The 19111-nt window shown below is 46.0% G+C and overlaps 2 protein-coding genes across 2 annotated transcripts in view; both read right to left on the bottom strand.

The window, feature by feature from the left end:
* Positions 1-7076, bottom strand: part of LOC132436397 (2'-5'-oligoadenylate synthase 3-like) — a 40418-nt gene extending 33342 nt beyond the window's left edge. The window contains 6 exon segments of the mRNA XM_060029299.2: positions 262-343; positions 1169-1401; positions 3966-4150; positions 4354-4569; positions 5806-6094; positions 6900-7076. Of these exon segments, the coding sequence (XP_059885282.1) occupies positions 262-343; positions 1169-1401; positions 3966-4150; positions 4354-4569; positions 5806-6094; positions 6900-7076 (1182 nt within the window).
* Positions 7077-10865: 3789 nt separating this feature from the next.
* RPH3A (rabphilin 3A) overlaps positions 10866-19111 on the bottom strand; it is a 63349-nt gene continuing 55103 nt past the window's right edge. Inside the window, exons 17-20 of the mRNA XM_060028147.1 lie at positions 18867-19021; positions 15568-15649; positions 14147-14243; positions 10866-13105 (exon numbers count right to left, since the gene is read on the bottom strand). Of these exons, the coding sequence (XP_059884130.1) occupies positions 12975-13105; positions 14147-14243; positions 15568-15649; positions 18867-19021 (465 nt within the window). The 3' untranslated portion in view covers positions 10866-12974. The remainder of the gene's footprint in view (positions 13106-14146; positions 14244-15567; positions 15650-18866; positions 19022-19111) is intronic.

The following is a 19111-nucleotide window of genomic DNA, read 5'->3' on the forward strand; positions in this document are numbered from 1 at the left end:
GCCTATTGTCTAATCCGGTGATTCATTCTGGGGCAGAACACATGTGTAATTTTACATTTTCTAGTAACCACAGTAAAAGAGTACAAAGACAGAGATGAAATTCAATTTGATTTAATGCAGTATTTCTAGAAGTTGTTATTTCAACCTGCCATTAATATCAGGTCACATGAGGGAATCAGGAGGTCACACCGGCACCTTCCAGGTGCTGACTGGAGACCCATCCCAATTCTTACAGCATGAGTATCCCAGCCAGACTCTAACCTCTTGTGCCAGCAGCTGCCAGCCATATGGGTCTTTACCAGCCACATTTCCAGTAGGGTCAGCTGGGTCCAGAATCACAGGTCTGAAAAGCAACAGTTAGAGAGGGGCAGGTGAGTATGTGGGCTGTGTTGCGGGGGTCTAGAGCTCCTGGCAGAGCAAAATACCAACTTGGGCAGACTGGGACTCAGGGCAGCAGGAGGGGCCCAGGAGGGCACTGCTCCCTGGGGTGTGTCCTGAGTGCCCTCCCCTACGGTGGGCATTGGACACAAGGAGAAGGAGGCTTGCATTCGGGCCTTGATAGACCTGGGTTTGAATCTTACCTCTGCTCTTTATTAGTGGTGTGACCTTGGGCAGGTCACCTGAATCTCTAATCCTCAGTATCCTCATCAGTGAAATGGGGAGATTTGAATAACTCTACCTCAAAGCATGCTGTATGAGGATCTAGACAAGCATGTGAAGTGCTCAGAACAGTAACTGGAACATAATAAGGGGTCCATACATGTCAGTTTTAATAACCAAAATTTTACTATTCTGTTCGAGTGTGTTGGTCTTACAGCAAGCTCTTACTTCCTGGGAGCAGTCATTATTGTTGCTGTAGCTATTGTTATTTTAGTCAAATTTCAGGTATTTCACTCATTTTCTGTTAAGGTTTGGACAAGCTCTTATTTCTCCAAACCTCAGTCATCTGTAGAATGGTTAGCATATTGCCTGCCTCACTGGATTGGAGGTTATTATTTAAATTTATTATTTAAATCAGATGGTAGGAGTAAAGTGCCCAGCCCAGTGATTGACAATAGATGATGATCAATAAATATGGATCCCTCTCACTTCCTACATTTCCAAGGTGCCACAGCTGTATTCATGGGTTCATTTATGTGGGGAGCTAAGCCATGTGGGGATAGAGTACCTGGGTTTTGCAAGTTGCCTTCTCAGGTATTGTCCAGTAATAGGGTTTTCAAAGTCATAATACTTTTCCCAGTAGATGCAGAGGTGCTGGTGCTTCAGGACTAATTCCAAAACAGTCTGAAATCCCTGAGCTGTGCTGAATCCTGTTTCCATGCTTCCTTGCTCCCAAGCATAGACTGTCAGAAGCTCCAGGGCATATTGTGGGGGCAGTTTTTTCCCACGTCTCATCTTACACTGAGAAGAGGAAAAAAAATTAGGAAAATGAGTTTGTTCAGCTTTTATGTGAAGAAGAGTTAATGCCTATTCTTCTCAAACTATTCCAGAAAATTGAGGAGTAAGAGATGGTTCCAAACTCATTCTACACCAAAACCAGACAAAGATATTACAAAAAATTATAGGCCTGATGATCATAGATGCAAAAATCCTCCACAAAATATTAGCAAGGCAAATTCAACAATATATTAAAAGATCATACACCATGATCAAGTTGGATATATTCCACGGATTCAAGGATGCTTCTGTATCCACAAATCAATCAACGTGATACATTTGCATTAACATAACGAAGGATAAAAAGCATATGACCATTTCCACAGATACAGAAAAAACATTTGAGAAAATTCAACAGCCATCTGTGATACAAAATCTTAACAAGGTGGGTATGGAGAGAACATAACTCAATATAGGCCCTATATGACCAACCCACAGCTAAACCATACTCAATGGTGAAGGCTAAAAGCATTTCCTTTAAGATCAGGAACAAGACATATATGCCCACTCTCCCCACATATATTCAACATAGTATTGGAAGTCCGTCCATGGCAATCAGGCATGAAAAAGAAACAAAATGCAGGGACTTCCCTGGTGGCGCAGTGGTTAAGAATCCGCCTGCCAATGCAGGGGACACGGGTTCAAGCCCTGCTCCGGGAAGATCCCACATGCCACGAAGCGACCAAGCCCACCCCGTGTGCCACAACTACTGAGCCTGTGTGCTGCAACTACTGAAGCCCACGGGCCGAGAGCCCGTGCTCCGCAACAAGAGAAGCCACTGCAATAAGAAGCCCGCGCGCTGGAACGAAGAGTAGCCCCCACTCGCTGCAACTAGGGAAAGCCCACGCACAGCAACAAAGACCCAACAGATCCAAAAATAAATAAATAAAATAAATAAACTTTTAAAAAAACATTAAAAAAAGAAACAAAATGCATCCAAATTAAAACAGAAGAAGTTACACTATTGCTATTTGCAGATGACATGATACTATACATAGAAAACCCTAAAGATGCCACCAAAAAACTTTTAGAACTAAAAACTGAATACAGGAATATTGCAGGATACAAAAATAATATACAGAAATCTGTTGCATTTCTATACATGAATAACAAACTATCAGAAAGAGAAATTTAAAAACAATCTCATTTACAATTGCATCAAAAAGAAGAAGAAAACTAGGAATAAATTTAACCATAAAAGTGAAAGACCTGTACCCTGATAAGACTTTGATGAGAGAAACTGAAGATGACAAAAATAAAAGGAAAGATACACCATGCTCATGGATTCAAGGAATTAATATTGTTACAATGTGCATACTACCCAAAGCAATCTACATGGGCATCACTGTGGTATGTGATTTACTACTGCTGTGCCATGTTACTCTTTGCAAGTGAGAAAACAGGAGGGGCAAGATGTTAATTCATTTGCCCAAATTCGGACAGCTAGGAAGTGAACAGAAGAGTGTGTGTTTGGGGGGTGGGGGCGTTAGCACTCATTAATTTGTTGAGTAATTACTTACTGAGAACCTATTATGTGCCAGGCACTGTTCTAGATTCTGGGGATACAGCAGTGAAGAAAATATACAAATCCCTTCTTTTATGTACATTTTTAGTGGGGAGACAGGCAATAAACAAATAAGCTCATGCAAAGGCCCTGAGGCTGGAGTAGAGTTTCCCTCTTGGAGGACTAACGAAGAGCAGAGCATGGCCTGGGGGAGTGCTGAGGGGGCAGAGATGGGGGTTCAGAGAGGTCGAGGGCAGATCCTGTGAGCCTCCCAAGTGACTTGGACCAGGGTGGGTGCCTGAGGTGGTGATGGTTGATGATAATGGGTATATTTTAGATACAGGACCAAGCCATTTACAGACTGGATATGTGTGTGTGTGTGTGTGTGTGTGTGTGTGTGTGTGTGTGTGTGTGTGTGTGTGTGTGTGTGTGTGTGTGTGTGTGTGTGTGTGTGTGTGTGTGTGTGTGTGTGTGTGTGTGTGTGTGTGTGTGTGTGTGTGTGTGTGTGTGTGTGAAAAAGGTAAGAAAGAGCCATGGTTTTGTCCAGAGTAACTGGAAGGGTGGAGTTGTTATTTCCTGATACGGGAAGACCAGGAAGAATGAGACACCTGAGTCCACTGGCACCTGTCCTGGGCCCTACCCTTCTTCTCCCTTTTCTTTCCCCTCCTCCCCACAACCTCTACTCTTCCACCTTCTTCCTCTCATCCTCTCCTTCCTTGTTCCCTGCCTTCTCCCCTCCTTCATGCTCTTTCCCTCTTTTCATCTCTGTCCATCTCCCTCCTTCCTCCCCCATCCTTTCAGATTCCTCTCCTCCTCCCGCTCCTCTTTCTTCTCTTCCCCACTCCTCTCCCCTCCCCTCCCCTTCCTTCTTCCCCCTCCCGATGCCTCATCCTTGCTTCCTCCCCACACCTCCCCCTCCTCCTTCCCTCCCTCTATTCCACCCCTCCCTCCTCTTGTCCTCACTCTCTTCCTTCTCTCCCTCCTCCTCCTCCTCCGCTCTCTGTCTGGATGGGACATGCCATACCATTTGGTACCAGTGCTTCACAAGGCAGATGAGGCTCTTCAGCTTGGTTGGACGGTCCCTCAGGAAGGCTCGCTGCAGCTCCGTGAAGCAGGGGGAGAACTCGCCCTCTCTCCCCAGGGACTCGCACTCTTGGATAAGCTGGACGTAGACTTGAGGGTCAGGTCTGTAGCCTTTGATCACCTGACCTGTTGGGAATTAATCCATAATGTGAAGATGTCAGCTTTTCTCTGAGTTTCTTTCAATCCCTCTGAGGAGACAAGCTCACTGACCATGGGGTGCAGTGGAAAGGTCAGTAGGCCCAGAGCCAGGAGGCCTGAGGACCATCCCCAGTCCTCGCCACTCCCATCTCCACTGCCATCACCCCATCCAAGCCAGCATCATCTCTCACCTGGACACAGCAGAGATGGAAGCAGCCTCCTTCCTGGATCCTCCACAGCCCATTCTCTACCCAGCACCCACAGAGGCCTTTTAAAACCTGATCCTTCCACTTCTTGCTTCCCAGGACATCCGAATAAAATCCAAAGTCCTCGCAGTGGCCCAGGAGGTTTGGTGTGACCTGTCTCCTGCCACCTCTGCCGTCTCACCTCTTGCCTTGATCCCTTTGCTACTTACTCCCCCGGTTATTTCACTTCTTCAAATATGCCAAGCTCATTCCTGTCTCAGGGCCTTTGCACTTGCTGTTTCCTCTTCCTGGAGCCCCCAGATCTTCCCAGGTTTGGCTTCCTCTCATCCCTCGGGCCTCGGGTCAGCGGTCACCTCCCTTGTTGCCCTGTCTAAACACTCAAGCCCCATCATTCTCTTTTGAATCACCATATTTAGTTTTTGTCTCAACAAGTTATCCTTTCATTTATGGTATTTAAATTATTATTGTCAGGCTCCAGGAGAGAAGTTCCCTGTCTGTCTCATTTATGGCCATAGAACAGTGCCTTGCACATGGAAGGTACTCAGTGGAAATGAGCCTCAGAGATGTACTGCTTCCTGTCCCAATGTTCCTGCAGATTGTCTACAGATTTCAACCCTCAGATAAATTTGATGATATTCCCTTATGCTTTGGATAAAAGATGAAATTAACATATTGTGTTTACACCAGATATATGCTGCCTCAGTGTTTTGGGATTTATCTATTTTTTTAAATTGAAGTATAGTTGATTTACAATATTGTGTTAGTTTCAGGTGTCCAGAAAAGTGATTCAGTTACAAATATATAAGATATATTATAAGATATTGAATATAGTTCCCTATGCTATTCAGTAAAACCTTGCTGGTGATCTCCTTTATATGTAGTAGTGTACATCTTTTGCTGCCTCATTTGTAGAAAGGTAAGATTCACACAATTTGCCATAAGTAGAACTAGTAAGCCTGGCAGGTATTGTATAAGAAATGTCTTGAGCTTCCCTGGTGGCGCAGTGGTTAAGAGTCTGCCTGCCGATGCAGGGGACAGGGTTCGTGTCCCGATCCGGGAAGATCCCACGTGCCGCGGAGCGGCTGGGCCCGTGAGCCATGGCCGCTGAGCCTGCGCGTCCGGAGCCTGTGCTGCGCAACGGGAGAGGCCACAACAGTGAGAGGCCTGCGTACCGCAAAAAAAAAAAAAAAAAAAAAAAGTCTTACCCCCAAATTGTACCAATTTGTTGTTTAATGTCACTGTGGTGGCTGAATACGACCCTAGTTATCTTGCTCTGAGAGAGATGCTAAGATCTCCTCCTCATGTTGAAGGCATGTTTATGTTTTAATAGACTCTTGAACTGAGGAAGATTTCTGCTCAGAAACATGAAAAAAAAAAAAAAAAAGAGGAAGAAGCCCTGACATAGGACAAAGGCTGAAACACCTTGTGACTGCTAACACAGGGCATCAAAGGCAGGCAGGACATCGAACTTTACCCCCTGGAGGAGCCGAGGGGACCTGAGCACGAAGCTGAGAGCACGGGGCTTCTTCCTTCACCGTTTCTGGACCTCAAACTCCACTTCAAATGTTTCCTTTCTTTGACAGGCTTCCAGCTGTCTCCTAATTTCCTTGATGGATCCTCTTCGGTGCTGAAGCTGTTCCCGAACACTTGTGAGACTGGCGACGAAGACGACAAGGTCAGCATCTGATAGGCCCTTGAGGGTCATGCCTTTGCCTGAGGAGCCACCCTAAAAAAGGTGGTGAGAATGAGAACTGACATTTATCACTGAGAAGAGCCTTCCTAAATAAAATGCTGAGAACAATCACTAACATTCTGAGTGCTAGCCACTGTTCTGAAGGCATTACCAGTCAACTCCTAGAATGCTCACAAGAACTCTATGATTTAGTTACTATTATTATCTGTTCTCATTTTCCAGATGGAGAAACAGATGCTGAGAGAGATTATGTATTGGCCCCATCACGCAGCTAGTAGGTGGCAGAGATGCAATTCACACCCTGGTTGCCTTTTTACAGGGTCTGTGTTCTTTATTCCCTGTTCTTTTTGACCTTATATAATTAATACTGTAAACTGGCCCATGGCTTATTTTACTTGATCTGCAAGCCCTGCAAAGTACTGGGAATTATGGATGATGAAACTGAGGCACAGAGAGGTTAAGTGACTCACCCAAGATTTCACAGCAGCAGGTGCTATCTGCTTTCAAAACTTACACTCTTAACCAGCTCATGAATCTGCAGGAATGGTGTGTCCCCAGTCGATGATTAGCGGATTGTTGATACAGCTGGGCTTCAGTTTGTCTATCTCTGTAGTGGACGTGACATAGGTGGTTTATAAACTTGACCTGGGCATTTGTTAAAAACTTACAGGTGGAGGCCCTCACCCCAGAAGCTACTTTCACAAGCTGTGGTTATAGTTTTGGCATGGATAAATCAGAAACCACCAGCCCCAGAGACCTCAACCTTTTGCTCTCTGTCTCTGTGGAAACACTTGCTCATTCAGCCCCCTTCTCCCCAGCCAGGCAGTTCTGGACTCACCTTCACAACTTTGGACACCCGAACAGGGTCAGGGGCCCATCGGAAACACCTCTCCTTCACGAAACTGCAGATGATGTGGATGGCTTCAACCTGCGTGCGGAAATCCTTGTCTGGCAGGTGGCGGTCTTCGATGAACTTGTCCAGTTGGTTGGCTCGGGTCTTTCTAAACTTCTTCATGATGCTCAGGCAGGGACAGGAGAGCCAGAGGCAGCAGAGTTGGCTGCCAAAACCTGTTAGCTTCTACCTCTTCCGCTGCCTGGGTCTAGGAGGCTGTTAGTTTCATTTTCTCGAAAGGGTAGAGCTGTGCCCTGAGTCTGGACTGTCACTGGTTTCCTTTCTTTGAAAGGGAGGAGCCATAACCTTGTTCTTTGCCTTTAAGAAATCAAAAACCCCTTCGACCCTGTGTCTCCCAGCTCTTTCCCCTGCTCTCTGAGACTTACTCTGCCTTTATCCAGCCCCCTAGAACATCAGGCCTTTCTTCAGACTGTTCTGAAAATGTTGCTTTTCAACCCAGCTTAGTACCTCACCCAAGAGAAGTCATAAGTAAAAACTTTTGGGGGGGTTTCCTTTGTCTTTTTTTGTTACCTACAAAATTGGTTTATGGTCTCCTATGATCTTTACAGCAGTACCTGCATATTATAAAAAGAAACATGTCAGAAAAATCAGGGAGCATAAAGACCATCCAGGATCCTAAACTTTGAAGACTACATCTATAAACATTTTGGTGGAGATCTTTCCAGATATTTTTTTCTAGGCTAACGCACACACACATACACACAAACTCTAACCATGTGTCTATTTTTTGTTAAACGACATTGTCCTATACTTTTCCCCCTTTTGATTAATAGACTTTATTTCCTAAAGAAGTTTTGGGTTTAAAAAATAATTGAAGTACAGAGTTCACTTATGTCCTCTCTCCTTCCACCCATAGTTTCCCCTGTTATCAAATTTGGTGTGGTACATTTGTTGCAAGATGAATTGATATTGACATGTTATTATTAAATAAAGTTCAAAGTTTACTTTAGGGTTCACACTACGTTGTACATTTTATGGGTTTGCCAAATCATAATGTGTTGTCTCCACCAATTATGAAATCATTGCAGAATAGTCTCACCTGTTGCTCCACGATCTCTGAGATTAGATGTTTCTTCTCTTCTAATATATGCATTCAGTGCTAAAAATTCTCCTCTAAGCACTGCTTTCACTGTGTCTCTAAATTTTATTTTTTCTTTTCCTTGAGTGTAAAATATTTTTTCAATGTCTCTTGAGACTTTTAGACCCATGTGTGTGTTAGAAGTGTGTTATTTAATCTCCAAAGACGTTGGAATTTTCCAGATCTTTCTTTTCTTGATTTCTTGTTTAATTCCATTGTGGTAAAGAGCATACCTTGTATGCTATCTATGCTTTTGAATCTGTTAAGGTGCGTTCTATGGCCCAGATGGTAGTCTATCTTGGTGAATATCCCATGTGAGCTTGAAAAGAATGTGTATTCTGCTGTTGTTGGGTGAAGCAGTCAGTGCCAATTAGCTATCTTTTTGAATCACCCTTGTCTTAACCAGCTCATCAATTAATTGACACTCCCCACTCCTTCTGTATAACATATTGACTTAATGCCTAAGGCATGTGGAACCATGAAGGGGATGGGCATTCATCTATGTGACACTCTATACATACAGTTGGAATGTATGTTTATCAAAGATTCTGTTTGCTCCCAAATGCTTTTTGGGCAATCGTACTTGTTAATGAAATATATACTTTTGACAAAATATATGTAAACAAATCCGACATGAGTGCGAAAGCCATCTGTCCTTAGAAAACCAGCACTGAATTCTTTGTAAAGATGTAATAAAGCCTAGTACCATAAAACAGTGCAGAGAATTAGGTATGAGTGAGACAACTCTAAAAGAACTGAGGGCATAATTGGAAAAATCCAGAATTAGGCCCTCATGTCTTTGCAGGTGACTTTACGTTCTTGTTTTCTTTAAAGAAACAGGAACAGGAAATTATAGATTGCTCATTCTTGTGTGTTTTATGCAAAACACATAATGCAGGACTGCAGTCAGGGGATCTGCCCTCAACGAGGTCTAGGTCTTCTTTGAATGACTGGGAAATGAAGGCATTATTAGTGGGCCCGGGGGACCACAAACGATGTCCTGCCTATACAGTTGAAGACCCACAGGAGGAAGGGACTTGCTCAAGCTCACATATCGTCCCCATTTTCCAGATGAGGAAACCGAGACTCAGAGAGGTTAGGTTCCACAGCTAGTAAGTGACAGTCAGGATCTGAATGTTGCACTGAGTGGATTAAAAAGCTGGTGTGCTTTTCTGGTCAGGTGATTTCTACCACACCACATTGCCTCTTACACTATGTTTGGTTTCAGTGGGGAAAAAAAGAAAATTAGTCAAGTTAGGTGTACTGATATTTATGAAAACTTTCCTCATGTGTATTCATCTCAGCCTGTTAAGCATGTCCCACGCCGAGGGAAGGAGATCTACCATTTCAGAGGTGGAAATTAGGCTTCTTCTCAGCTGCCTATGACTGACTGGCGGTGGCTGCCAGGGGTAGACTGCTGTGTTGAGAAGAATGCAGATGCTGCTAGTGGGTTCTGTGGGAAAAATGCCATATTGATTAGTGATCCACCATGAGCACAGGGAAAGAGCGCAGCAAGTAGGGTTTCCTGCCATTCCGAAAGGCCTGTGTGGCCCTAGCTGGCACCCCTCTCCACTTAGTGGCAGCTGACTGAATCGTAGGTAAAATGATGGACTTTTAGGGCAGTGGTTTGCAAAGTCACGATAGAGGTGGGAAGCCCAAGCCATCAACCAGGAAATATTTTCAAATATACCTCTGGTCCCCGGGGTGTAGCAGAATCTGCAGGAAGGGGCGATGGTGGCAGGGAGAGCATGGGTAGTTTGAAAAATATATCTCCCCAGGTGATTCTAATATGCCAACTTCTGCCCCCAACAGTGAGAACCACCCTTCTGGGAGTGAGAAAAGGAAATTGCCTCAAACTTGGCATGGAAGAGAAATTTCCGTTGGATGGAATTGTCAGCTCCTTCTGAGAAGCAACCAATCTTCCTGATGAGTTGCTTAAGCTCTTTTGATGTAAGCTGAAAATCTCACTTGTAGTGAGTCTAAAAATCCTTCTGGAAAGTTAGTTACTCACTAGCTCACTTTCAGGACTGTTGAGAATCTCAAGTAAGGGGTCATTTCTGAAAAGGCTCATCGCAGGATGGAAAGTGCTTCAATATAAAAGAGGTGTTTGGTGATCTGCCTTCTTATCATCAGTGCGTTAAGAGCATTGCACAGGGGATCCAACGATCTAGCTCCTTTCCTGGCACTGCAGCCATGAGATGTTGGATGTGCCCATTCCCTTCTCTGGGCTTTGGGTTATTCATCTGTCAGATAAGTGAGCTGACTGAACCAGGCTCTGGCTCAACTCTGTGGTCTCTTTCAGCCTTGAAATTATCTCATTCCATGACCACTAGGGAGTTTTCCCCAAGGTTGGGTTAGTCGGGAAAAGATGAGGATGCTGCCTTCTTATTGGGTGGACACCAGCAAAAAGCATTCTTCCAGGAGGGCGTGAGGTCAGTCAAGTTGGCTGGAGCCCACCTTTCCAAGATGATATCCATCAGAAAGCAAACTTCTCGGGGGCAGGGACCGCATCTGCCTTGTTTACTGCTGTATCCCCAGTGGCTGGAACATGGTAGATGCTCATTAACTACTGACTATCCAGGTACGTCATGTGTGTTGGTGGGGAGAAAAAGCTTCCAGAAACCAGAGAGGAAAAACCCAGGCCATCAGTTTTCCTGGATATTCCTACTTTATTTTTGGCTACATCATCACAAAGAAAGGCGATGGGTGGTTCTGCATGCACCAGAGGGCGTGTGTGTGTATGTGTGTAGTGTGTGTGTGTGTGTGTGTGTGTGTATGTGTGTAGTGTGTGTGTGTGTATGTGTGTAGTGTGTGTGTGTGTGTGTGTGTGTGTGTGTGTGTGTGTTCTAGCAGGAAGGTGCTTACATTTACCAGGGAGGGGGCACGCCTGGACAGAGGCACTGTGAGCTAGCCGCATGCTGAGTCCAGCACCAATGCCAGCGTTAGGCCTGGGAGACACAGCCAGCATGCTTTCTCCTAAGGGCAAACCATGAACAGGAGGCGGGCTGAGAGTGGGCACTCCAAGGGGGCCACTGGAGAGAGAGGGTCAGGAGGGAAGATGGCAGCCAGGAAGCTGCTGGCCATCATGGAGAAGGCGAAATACCTGGGGTCTAGAAAATGGTTATTCAAGGCAAGAAATCAATGACTTCCAATGACTTGTCAAGGGAGCTAGGGGTGGAGGGCCCAGAAATGGAAGGTTAAAAGATGTGTGTTTGGAGAAAGTGAGAGTTTTAGTGTCCCTCTGGCTACTTCTATAGATAATGGTGGGGTACTGGAGGGGGGGGCAATTTTCATGAAGGAAGACTGACTGGAAATTGGGAAAAATCAAACCTTTCTCACAGGGCACTGAAGATGACCTAACCGTGAACCTTATAATGTTTGTCCTCGTTGCCTTTTCCTCCTCTGAAAAAAAAATTTTTTTTCTTAATTTTTAGGAAGAAAGACTGAACAATTCATGATGGAACAAAAGCCTTTGGTGTCAGGATCTGTCACTCTCTAAAGTTTTATGTCCATGATGGTGTTTTGTTCTCCTGACACAATGAAGAGGGTGCAAGAGATAGAGAGACAGAGAGACCAGAGGCGATTCTGAGTGAGAGACAGGATGCAAGAGAGTCTGAGAGAGAGAGAGAGAGAGAGAGAGAGAGAGAGAGAGAGAGAGAGAGAGGGGTGGGGGTGGGGGTGGGGGTCATTTGTTCATTTAGCTAAGAGCAAAGGAAGGAGAAAGGCTAGGGGCTTTGGAGAGGCCTCCTGGAACCCAGACCTCTGGTTTAAGCACGTTCTGCGCCCACTTGGGGAGGCCAGGGGCTGAGAAAGCCCCTCTACGGGGTGTCTACACAGCTTGCAGGATGCTGCCATGCACCCAGGGCAGCGCCAGCAGCAGCCCAAGGCCCGAGGACACCCGGCTCTGCCAAGGGGAGAAGTGGGTGGTTGTAGAAGCTTAGACCTACATGGAAGTTCAGGGATTTGCCAGTTTCTCAGCATTTGCTGGTCAGGCTGATGAGAGGCGGCGAGGAGGCGAGGCTGTGTTAAGATACACTTTTCTGCTTTTGCTATTTTACCCCCTCAGAGAGGGAGAAAGGAGAAGGGGCAAGAGGTGCGAGTAGAGAGAAGAGGTGAGAGGGTGAGGAAGGGAGCGGTGAACGTGGCCTTGGGCTAAGGGAAGGGGAAAGAGGAGGGGGGGGAGGTGGGTGGTAGAGAATGGGAGCTCGTTTCTGCTAGGAAGCAAATAGGGGACATCCTGAAAGTGGGGGGGCTACCCAGTTCCTTTGGGTATTCTGCATGGTCACTTCTTGATGCACCTGGAGCCGGGAGGGTGTGTTCCTAGTCACCGGGGAGTTTAAACATGGCGGTCTGTTTTGTGGCAATTGGGGTGTATGATGTGAAGAGGTGGAGGGACCTGAGATGCTCTATTTCTGCCCAAATGCTTATCCTCACAGCCTTGTCTGGCTCTGCTGACAACTGAGGGTATAGGTGGATGTCGACATAGGAAACAAGTTGTGCGTGCGTGTGTGTGTGTGTGTGTGTGTGTGTGTGTGTGTGTGTGTGTTATGTGCGTGTGTCCAAGGCCAGGAGGGTCTAAAAACAGTCCTAAATGATGAAGAGCCTCTGTAATTTACCCAGGCTGAGAGGTTGTTAAATTAACAACCTCCTTGTGAAAAATCTCCCCATCCCCATCCCTATGGCTCCATCCTGGAGGGATCAGAGAGGGGCTGCATTCAGAGCCCGCATCGCAGTGTTGAGGAGAGGGGAGGTTTTTGGTGGCAATGTCCAAGGTGCGGGGGAGACTTCAAAGGCAGGCTCCAGGAGTGATGGGGTTGGGGGAGGCGTAGAGAAGAGAGACCAGAGTGCAACGGGCAGCTGGGACAGGCTGTGGGGTGACGGGGCATGGGCTGGGGCATGGAGGTGGGGACCTGGGCGCCATCCTAATCGCTTGACACGTGGTTCTCATTCTGTAGCTGGTGCCAGCGTTCTATCTTCTTGTCCTTGTTTTTCAGACACTCGTACCAGTGTTTTAAGCGCTCTCCCTTGGCTGAGATCCCCAGCTGGCAGCCTCCTGGAGGACAAGATGGGAAGATAGGGGCAGGCAGTCAGAGTGGAAGGATGCACGGGAATCTCATTCTGGACCCAAGTGTCTAGTTGGGGAAAAACTGCCACCAAGCAGTGACCCACCCCCGCTCCAGCCACTTGGGATCCATTCTCTCTGGAGGTTGTGGTTATGATGTTATTATTACTACTGGCTTTCTCTGCCTACAGACTACCTACTCAAGAACCTGCAATGGCTCCCTACTGTGGCATCAAGTCACAACTTCATTGTCTATTTTTAAAGACCTTCTTTAAGTCATCAATCCACTCACTGAAATTCTCTCTCACTACTTCTGGTACTCATCATCTATTTCCAGAGTCAGTTTCATCACCCTGCTCAATCCTGCCTGCACATCTTTGCTCTTGCTGTATCCGTTGTCTGGAATTCCCTCCCTACTCCACCTGTAATGACTCCTACTCCACCTCATTATTTGGAGGGGGACTGGGAACAGGAGAACCTTCATTCTGGACTTGCAAATAGATTAAGGAGACTTCCTTTGCACCCTATTTTCTCTTTCCCTTTTTCTTTTTTTTTTTTTTTGCGGTATGCGGGCCTCTCACTGTCGTGGCCTCTCCCCTTGCGGAGCACAGGCTCCGGATGCACAGGCTCAGCGGCCATGGCTCACGGGCCCAGCCACTCCGCGGCATGTGGGATCTTCCCGGACCGGGGCATGAACCCGTGTCCCCTGCATTGGCAGGCGGACTCTCAACCACTGCGCCACCAGGGAAGCCCTACACCCTATTTTCTGCAGAGGCCACACGCTCCACTCTTCTGTAATTTAATTATTCTGCTGGAGGTGATTTGTTCAGCAAATAACCAATCGTGATCCAATCTTCCCAGCTTTGTAAGCCAAATTGGACCCAAGTGAGGACCATGGGTCCCGACTTAGCGTTTGGACAATGTAATTACCAAAGTAAAGCAGTGCCCTCAACCCTGTGCATCCCTGGGTAAGGCTCCCCCCTCCTGGGAGGATAGAGGATAGGGTTTTCCCTGGGAGCTGGGAGCACTCACCGATGTAATCATTGGACTTGCCAATGTCATAGTCCCAGACTGAGATGTCCAGTGACTTCTTCGCCAGGTCACTATGTTTGATGTCGTAGAAAAATTCCTAGATGCAGCAGAGGAAGACATGTGAGTGACAGGGTTCTCTGAGCCTTCGGCATCGGAAGCTAAGAGGCTGAGTCTTAGGGGTTCATGGACCAAGAGGAGGGCCTTGTACTGGGTATCTGGAATCAAAGGGGCCTTTACCCCAGGCCTGAAGAACCCCTCTCAACTAACACTCCGTATAATAAAGCCCCCCAGACCCTATAATTCTCTTTTCAATGACACTGCTTGAAGTTGAGAAGACTGGTGGGGTGTTTCTAAGAGGGCTGGTCCTGGTCAAGTTTCCTTAAAGGCAGATAGCCATGAACTCAGTCCTTCCATTCTGATAGCTTCTGAAGTGGTTTTCCTCACTCTCCATTGTTCAGAGATTAAAGGTAGTTGAGGGTTAGGTGCTTATGTTTTCAGATAATCTGATTTTGTCAATAACTCTTCTGCCTAATCACAAAATTCATTCCTGTTCATCTTTAAAACGAACAAGGAAGCAAAAAAAAAAAAAAAAAAAAAACCCCACAAAAACCCATAACCAAAAACTTGTTATCTATCTACCCAAGAATGACCACTGTCAACATTCCCCATGTGTGACCATATTGGTGTCTGTTTTGAAAAATTAATATGAATTTTATACCATATGAAATATATGAATATTGTATTATAGAAATATAATATGAATATACTGTACTGTGGCTTCCTTTTTCCATTTTATAACATATGGTAAAAACCAACTTTGTATGTTAGCAGGTTTTTTTTCCTACATCACCACTTTATTTTTATTTTTAATTGTTTTTCTGCATCACCACTTTTATGGCTTTGTCTAAGAGCTGTGTGGCTGGACCTAACCTAGTGCTCAACATTTGAGTATTTAGATGCCTGACAAGTCAACAGTGTGAATACAGAGGAATAAGCACATTCAATGGGTATCTAGATAGTGGCTTTAGCAGGACTGGATGCACTGAGGATGGAGGGAGAGGGAGAGGGAGAGGGCAGTGGCAACTGGGTGGGTGGTAAAGGGGACAACTGCCCCTATTTATTTGCTCAAATATCAGTATTATATACTATTAGAGTTGGTAAAGACATTGGTAAAAGACATTAATTCATTCTCTCTCCAAATATAGTGTCTTCCCTATGACATTCCAAATCTATAGGCTTTTGTTTTAGGCTTGATTTCCTCCAATGATGAGGAACTCATTCCTTCTTTAGATAATTCAAGCTGATCTATGTAAGAAAAAAATTTTTTTTTTTTGTGCTTTACAACTTTCTAGCAGGGAATTTGTTCCTCCCTCACATATAGGAACTATCCCAGAGCATGGCAAAAAATGGGGCAGCCTTACCTCATTAAATTCAGGATTCAACGTTTTCTTCTTAATTTGAGTCTTATGTTTGGCTTTCTTTCCCATATCTGGTTTCAGCCAGCTGAGAGGAGACATGAGAGGCTATTATGGATGAAGTTTAATGAATAAGAACAGTCTCTTAATGACCCCAAAGGTCCTCCCAGTGTCAGGAGAATAATGAACAGATCAGAAAGTTAATCAACATTAATAATGACCAATGTGCATCAGAGCATCTACTTGGTGCCAGGCATTACCTAAGCACCTTATGCATATTTAATCCTCAACAAACCCTAGATGGTACAACCACCTATTTACATATAAGGAAACTGAGCGTTCAGAGTGAAGTTGAGACATGTGCCTCTGGTCACACAGCTGGGGACTCAACCCAGCTGTTGCCTCTGGAGTCTGTGCTCTTAGCTAGGACTTTCTCCCAATGGATCATTGAGAACCTGGAAGACGGTGCCTGGGGCTTCACTACTGATTATCTCTTAAGCTGCCCCCAGGTCCTGGGGAGATGATGAGGATATGGACAAAAGGGAGAAGATGCAAATCTGATTACGATCAGTCTCCTGTTCAAAACTATTCCATGGCTCTCCTTTGACCTAAAGGTGAAGTTCAAAATCCTTAATGTGGCCTTAAGGCTCTACGTGGTTGGGTCCCTGCTCCTGTCCAGCCTGATCTTGTGCCACGTGCTTCACCCCACACCCCATTCACTCTCCTTTCCATCCCAGGGCCTTTGCACATACTATTTCTTCTGCCTAGAAGGCTCTTCCCCCAGTGTAGACACAATGCATGACACGTAGTAGGTGCTCAATCAACATTTTCTGGGCGAATAAATAAAATGGGCTAAAAACTCTTAAGAGTTAGGACAGTTGGATTCTGATGCAAGCTGTCACTAGCTGTGCAACTCTCAACATGAGTGTAATTTCGGCATGCCTCAGCGTCCCAATCTGTAAAGAAGGCAAACTTTTCTTTCTCACTCACAGAACTGCTTTTGAGGATAATCTGAAAGAAGAGATACAAAAGGGGATTTGAAAGGTACCAGATGCTGAACAAAAATAAAGGGCAATTCTGACTTTAAAAAACTTTGTTGGATCTTAAGTTGGTTAATGATCTCCTGTTTTCTTTTTTACAATGCCCACCAGGGCAGCTGATTCACTGGTGACCACTGCAACTCTACTTCTTCTGGAGGGTTGGGTAGATGGGAGAAGGGGTGGTGGGGAGAGTTATTTAAGAAAAACAATTTGCATGTGTCTGGGATTCAGTGGAGTACAGGACAGGAGCCCAGGAGCTAATGTTCTCTATTGGACCATGTGGGAAAATTATAAAATTACACAAAATTACTCCTAGAAATCAAACACGTTCCAGACATGTGTGTTCTTTTGTTAACTAAAATCCTCTTTCAAAGAAAATCTGGAGCAAAGTCCACTGTGGCCTGATTTGTAGCCATGACCTTAAGGGAAGCATTGATTTCTATTGTCAGAGGCAGTGCGGATGGGGGAAGGAGTGTCTCCCAGGTTGGAGAGATCATTAATAAACACTCTTTGCCATGAGTAAGATAGTGATAGTAATTATTTATACAATAATGGCAGGTATTTGTTGAGCACCGACTCCATGAAAATGTATCTCTCAGGTCTCCAACTGCAGGGGGAGACTGACAAGCTGCTGGGCTCTGAATTCACCACTATGTTTTCATGTGGCCATGCTCCCCACAGGCTACTCTCAGCAAGTACCTGAGCCAGCAGCGACAGTAGGCAGCCCCATTTCTGGGAGATGCGGGGCTCCTCTAATGGGCGACTGCGCTCAAGGATTCCGCACCACAATGGTTGAAACTTAACAGAACTGCACTGCAGTCTAAGACTCTTCCTGCCCAACCATCCCCCCACTACCCCCCAGGAAGCAGACGTGCACCAGGCCTGTTGTCTCTATGGTCCTCCTCCAGCTCTCTCTCAATTTTCCTTCCCAGGCACTTTCCCCAGCAAATCTCTTAGCATCTCATCTAGTCTTGGTGTCTGCTTCTTGGAGGACAGGACCAAATGACCAATACTACTCTTCCCATTTCATAGATGAGGACATAGAGGCCCAGAGATGTTAAGGCATGAGCCCAAGGTCACACAGCTGGAGAATATTGAAGACTATTGGATCTGGGATTCAAACCCGGGCAGTCTGGATCCAGAGCTCAGGCTCTCAACAACAACCACATAAACACACATTTTACTGCCACAAGCAAGGCAGAATTCTATTCAGAGTAGCTAAATGTTTCTGTACCAGGCGTAATTTTATTCCTTTTATATGGTATCTCATTTGAGCCTTATGGCCACTCTTGGAAATAAGTGGACTTGTTTTTTCCACTTTACCAATGAAGAATCTGAGGCTCAGAGACATCACATAACTTGCTTACAGTTACATAGCTGGTAGCTGGCAGAGATGGGAGGTGCATCCCATGTCTGATTCAATGGCGGCTTGGAGAATGTGCCTGAAGGACCTCCAACTACAGGGAACATAAATGACCAAGGCCCCAGCTGCCGCGCTTGGAAATCCATGCCATGTTTGTGCCAAGCCACACTCCCAGCTGACTACCGAACATGGCAGGGATACCTATGGCAGGCCTACTCCTAGGAGACATGGGCCTCATGTGATGGCCAATTTTGGCTTGAGGACTTCCTGATGGCTTTGCTGAACTTGCATCTGGGATGCTTCCACCCATCCCTCCCTCCCTTGTCCCCTCACTTAGGGTCAGACTCGAATGGCCGTCTAACTGCTGTCCCATTTCCCCTGACTCTCCCCCTACTTTCCCTCACACAGGCATTTCTCCTCTGTTTAATCCCCTCTTGGCATCTTCTCAGAGGACCCAGAACACAAAGTCTCTCTTATTCCCCATGACTGAGATAACTGGAATAACCCCAAAGCCTAAGGTCTTTTCTTTGAGCATTTCCAGACTGAATCCAGAAAAAGTCAGGTTGCTTCTTTGGTGGTGGGGCTCTGGACTCTGGAGGGATGTGTTGCTGATTCCCAGGTGCTACAAATGGGATTACTGTAACCTTGCTGACCACCCCTCTCCCACAGGAGGAGAGCCACAAAACTTCTCACATGGGTGGGTGACACACCAGGCTGACTGAGACTCCAGACTCACACTCACCGGTTCTGGGCATCCGTCTCACTGTGTGACCTTGGGCAGGTTCTTTGCCCTCTCTGGGCCTCAATGTACAATGATCTTGGGGAAGCTCTCTGGTTCTCTCTTTGCAAGGATCTAGGACCCCCCTCTGGGGCCCATTTATAGTCCCCAGACATTGACTCACAGCTTGACGAATGGATCTGAGTAGCCATTGGCGTCCATGGCCGCCAGGTGCACGCAGCGTATGATGCCCACAATGAGGCCTCCCTGCTGTGTGCTGTACATGAGGGACACCAGGATCTTGCCGCGTTCCTCTGTGTCACCAATACGCTCCACCTGCTGCAGTAGGAGAAGAGGGTGTGTGGGCCTAGGAGGGAAGGGGTCTGGGCAACGTGGATGGCGATCATTAAAGAGAGAGTCTGTGGAAAG

This window comes from Delphinus delphis, chromosome 13 (genome assembly GCF_949987515.2).
Source record: "Delphinus delphis chromosome 13, mDelDel1.2, whole genome shotgun sequence".
Taxonomy (NCBI): domain Eukaryota; kingdom Metazoa; phylum Chordata; class Mammalia; order Artiodactyla; family Delphinidae; genus Delphinus; species Delphinus delphis.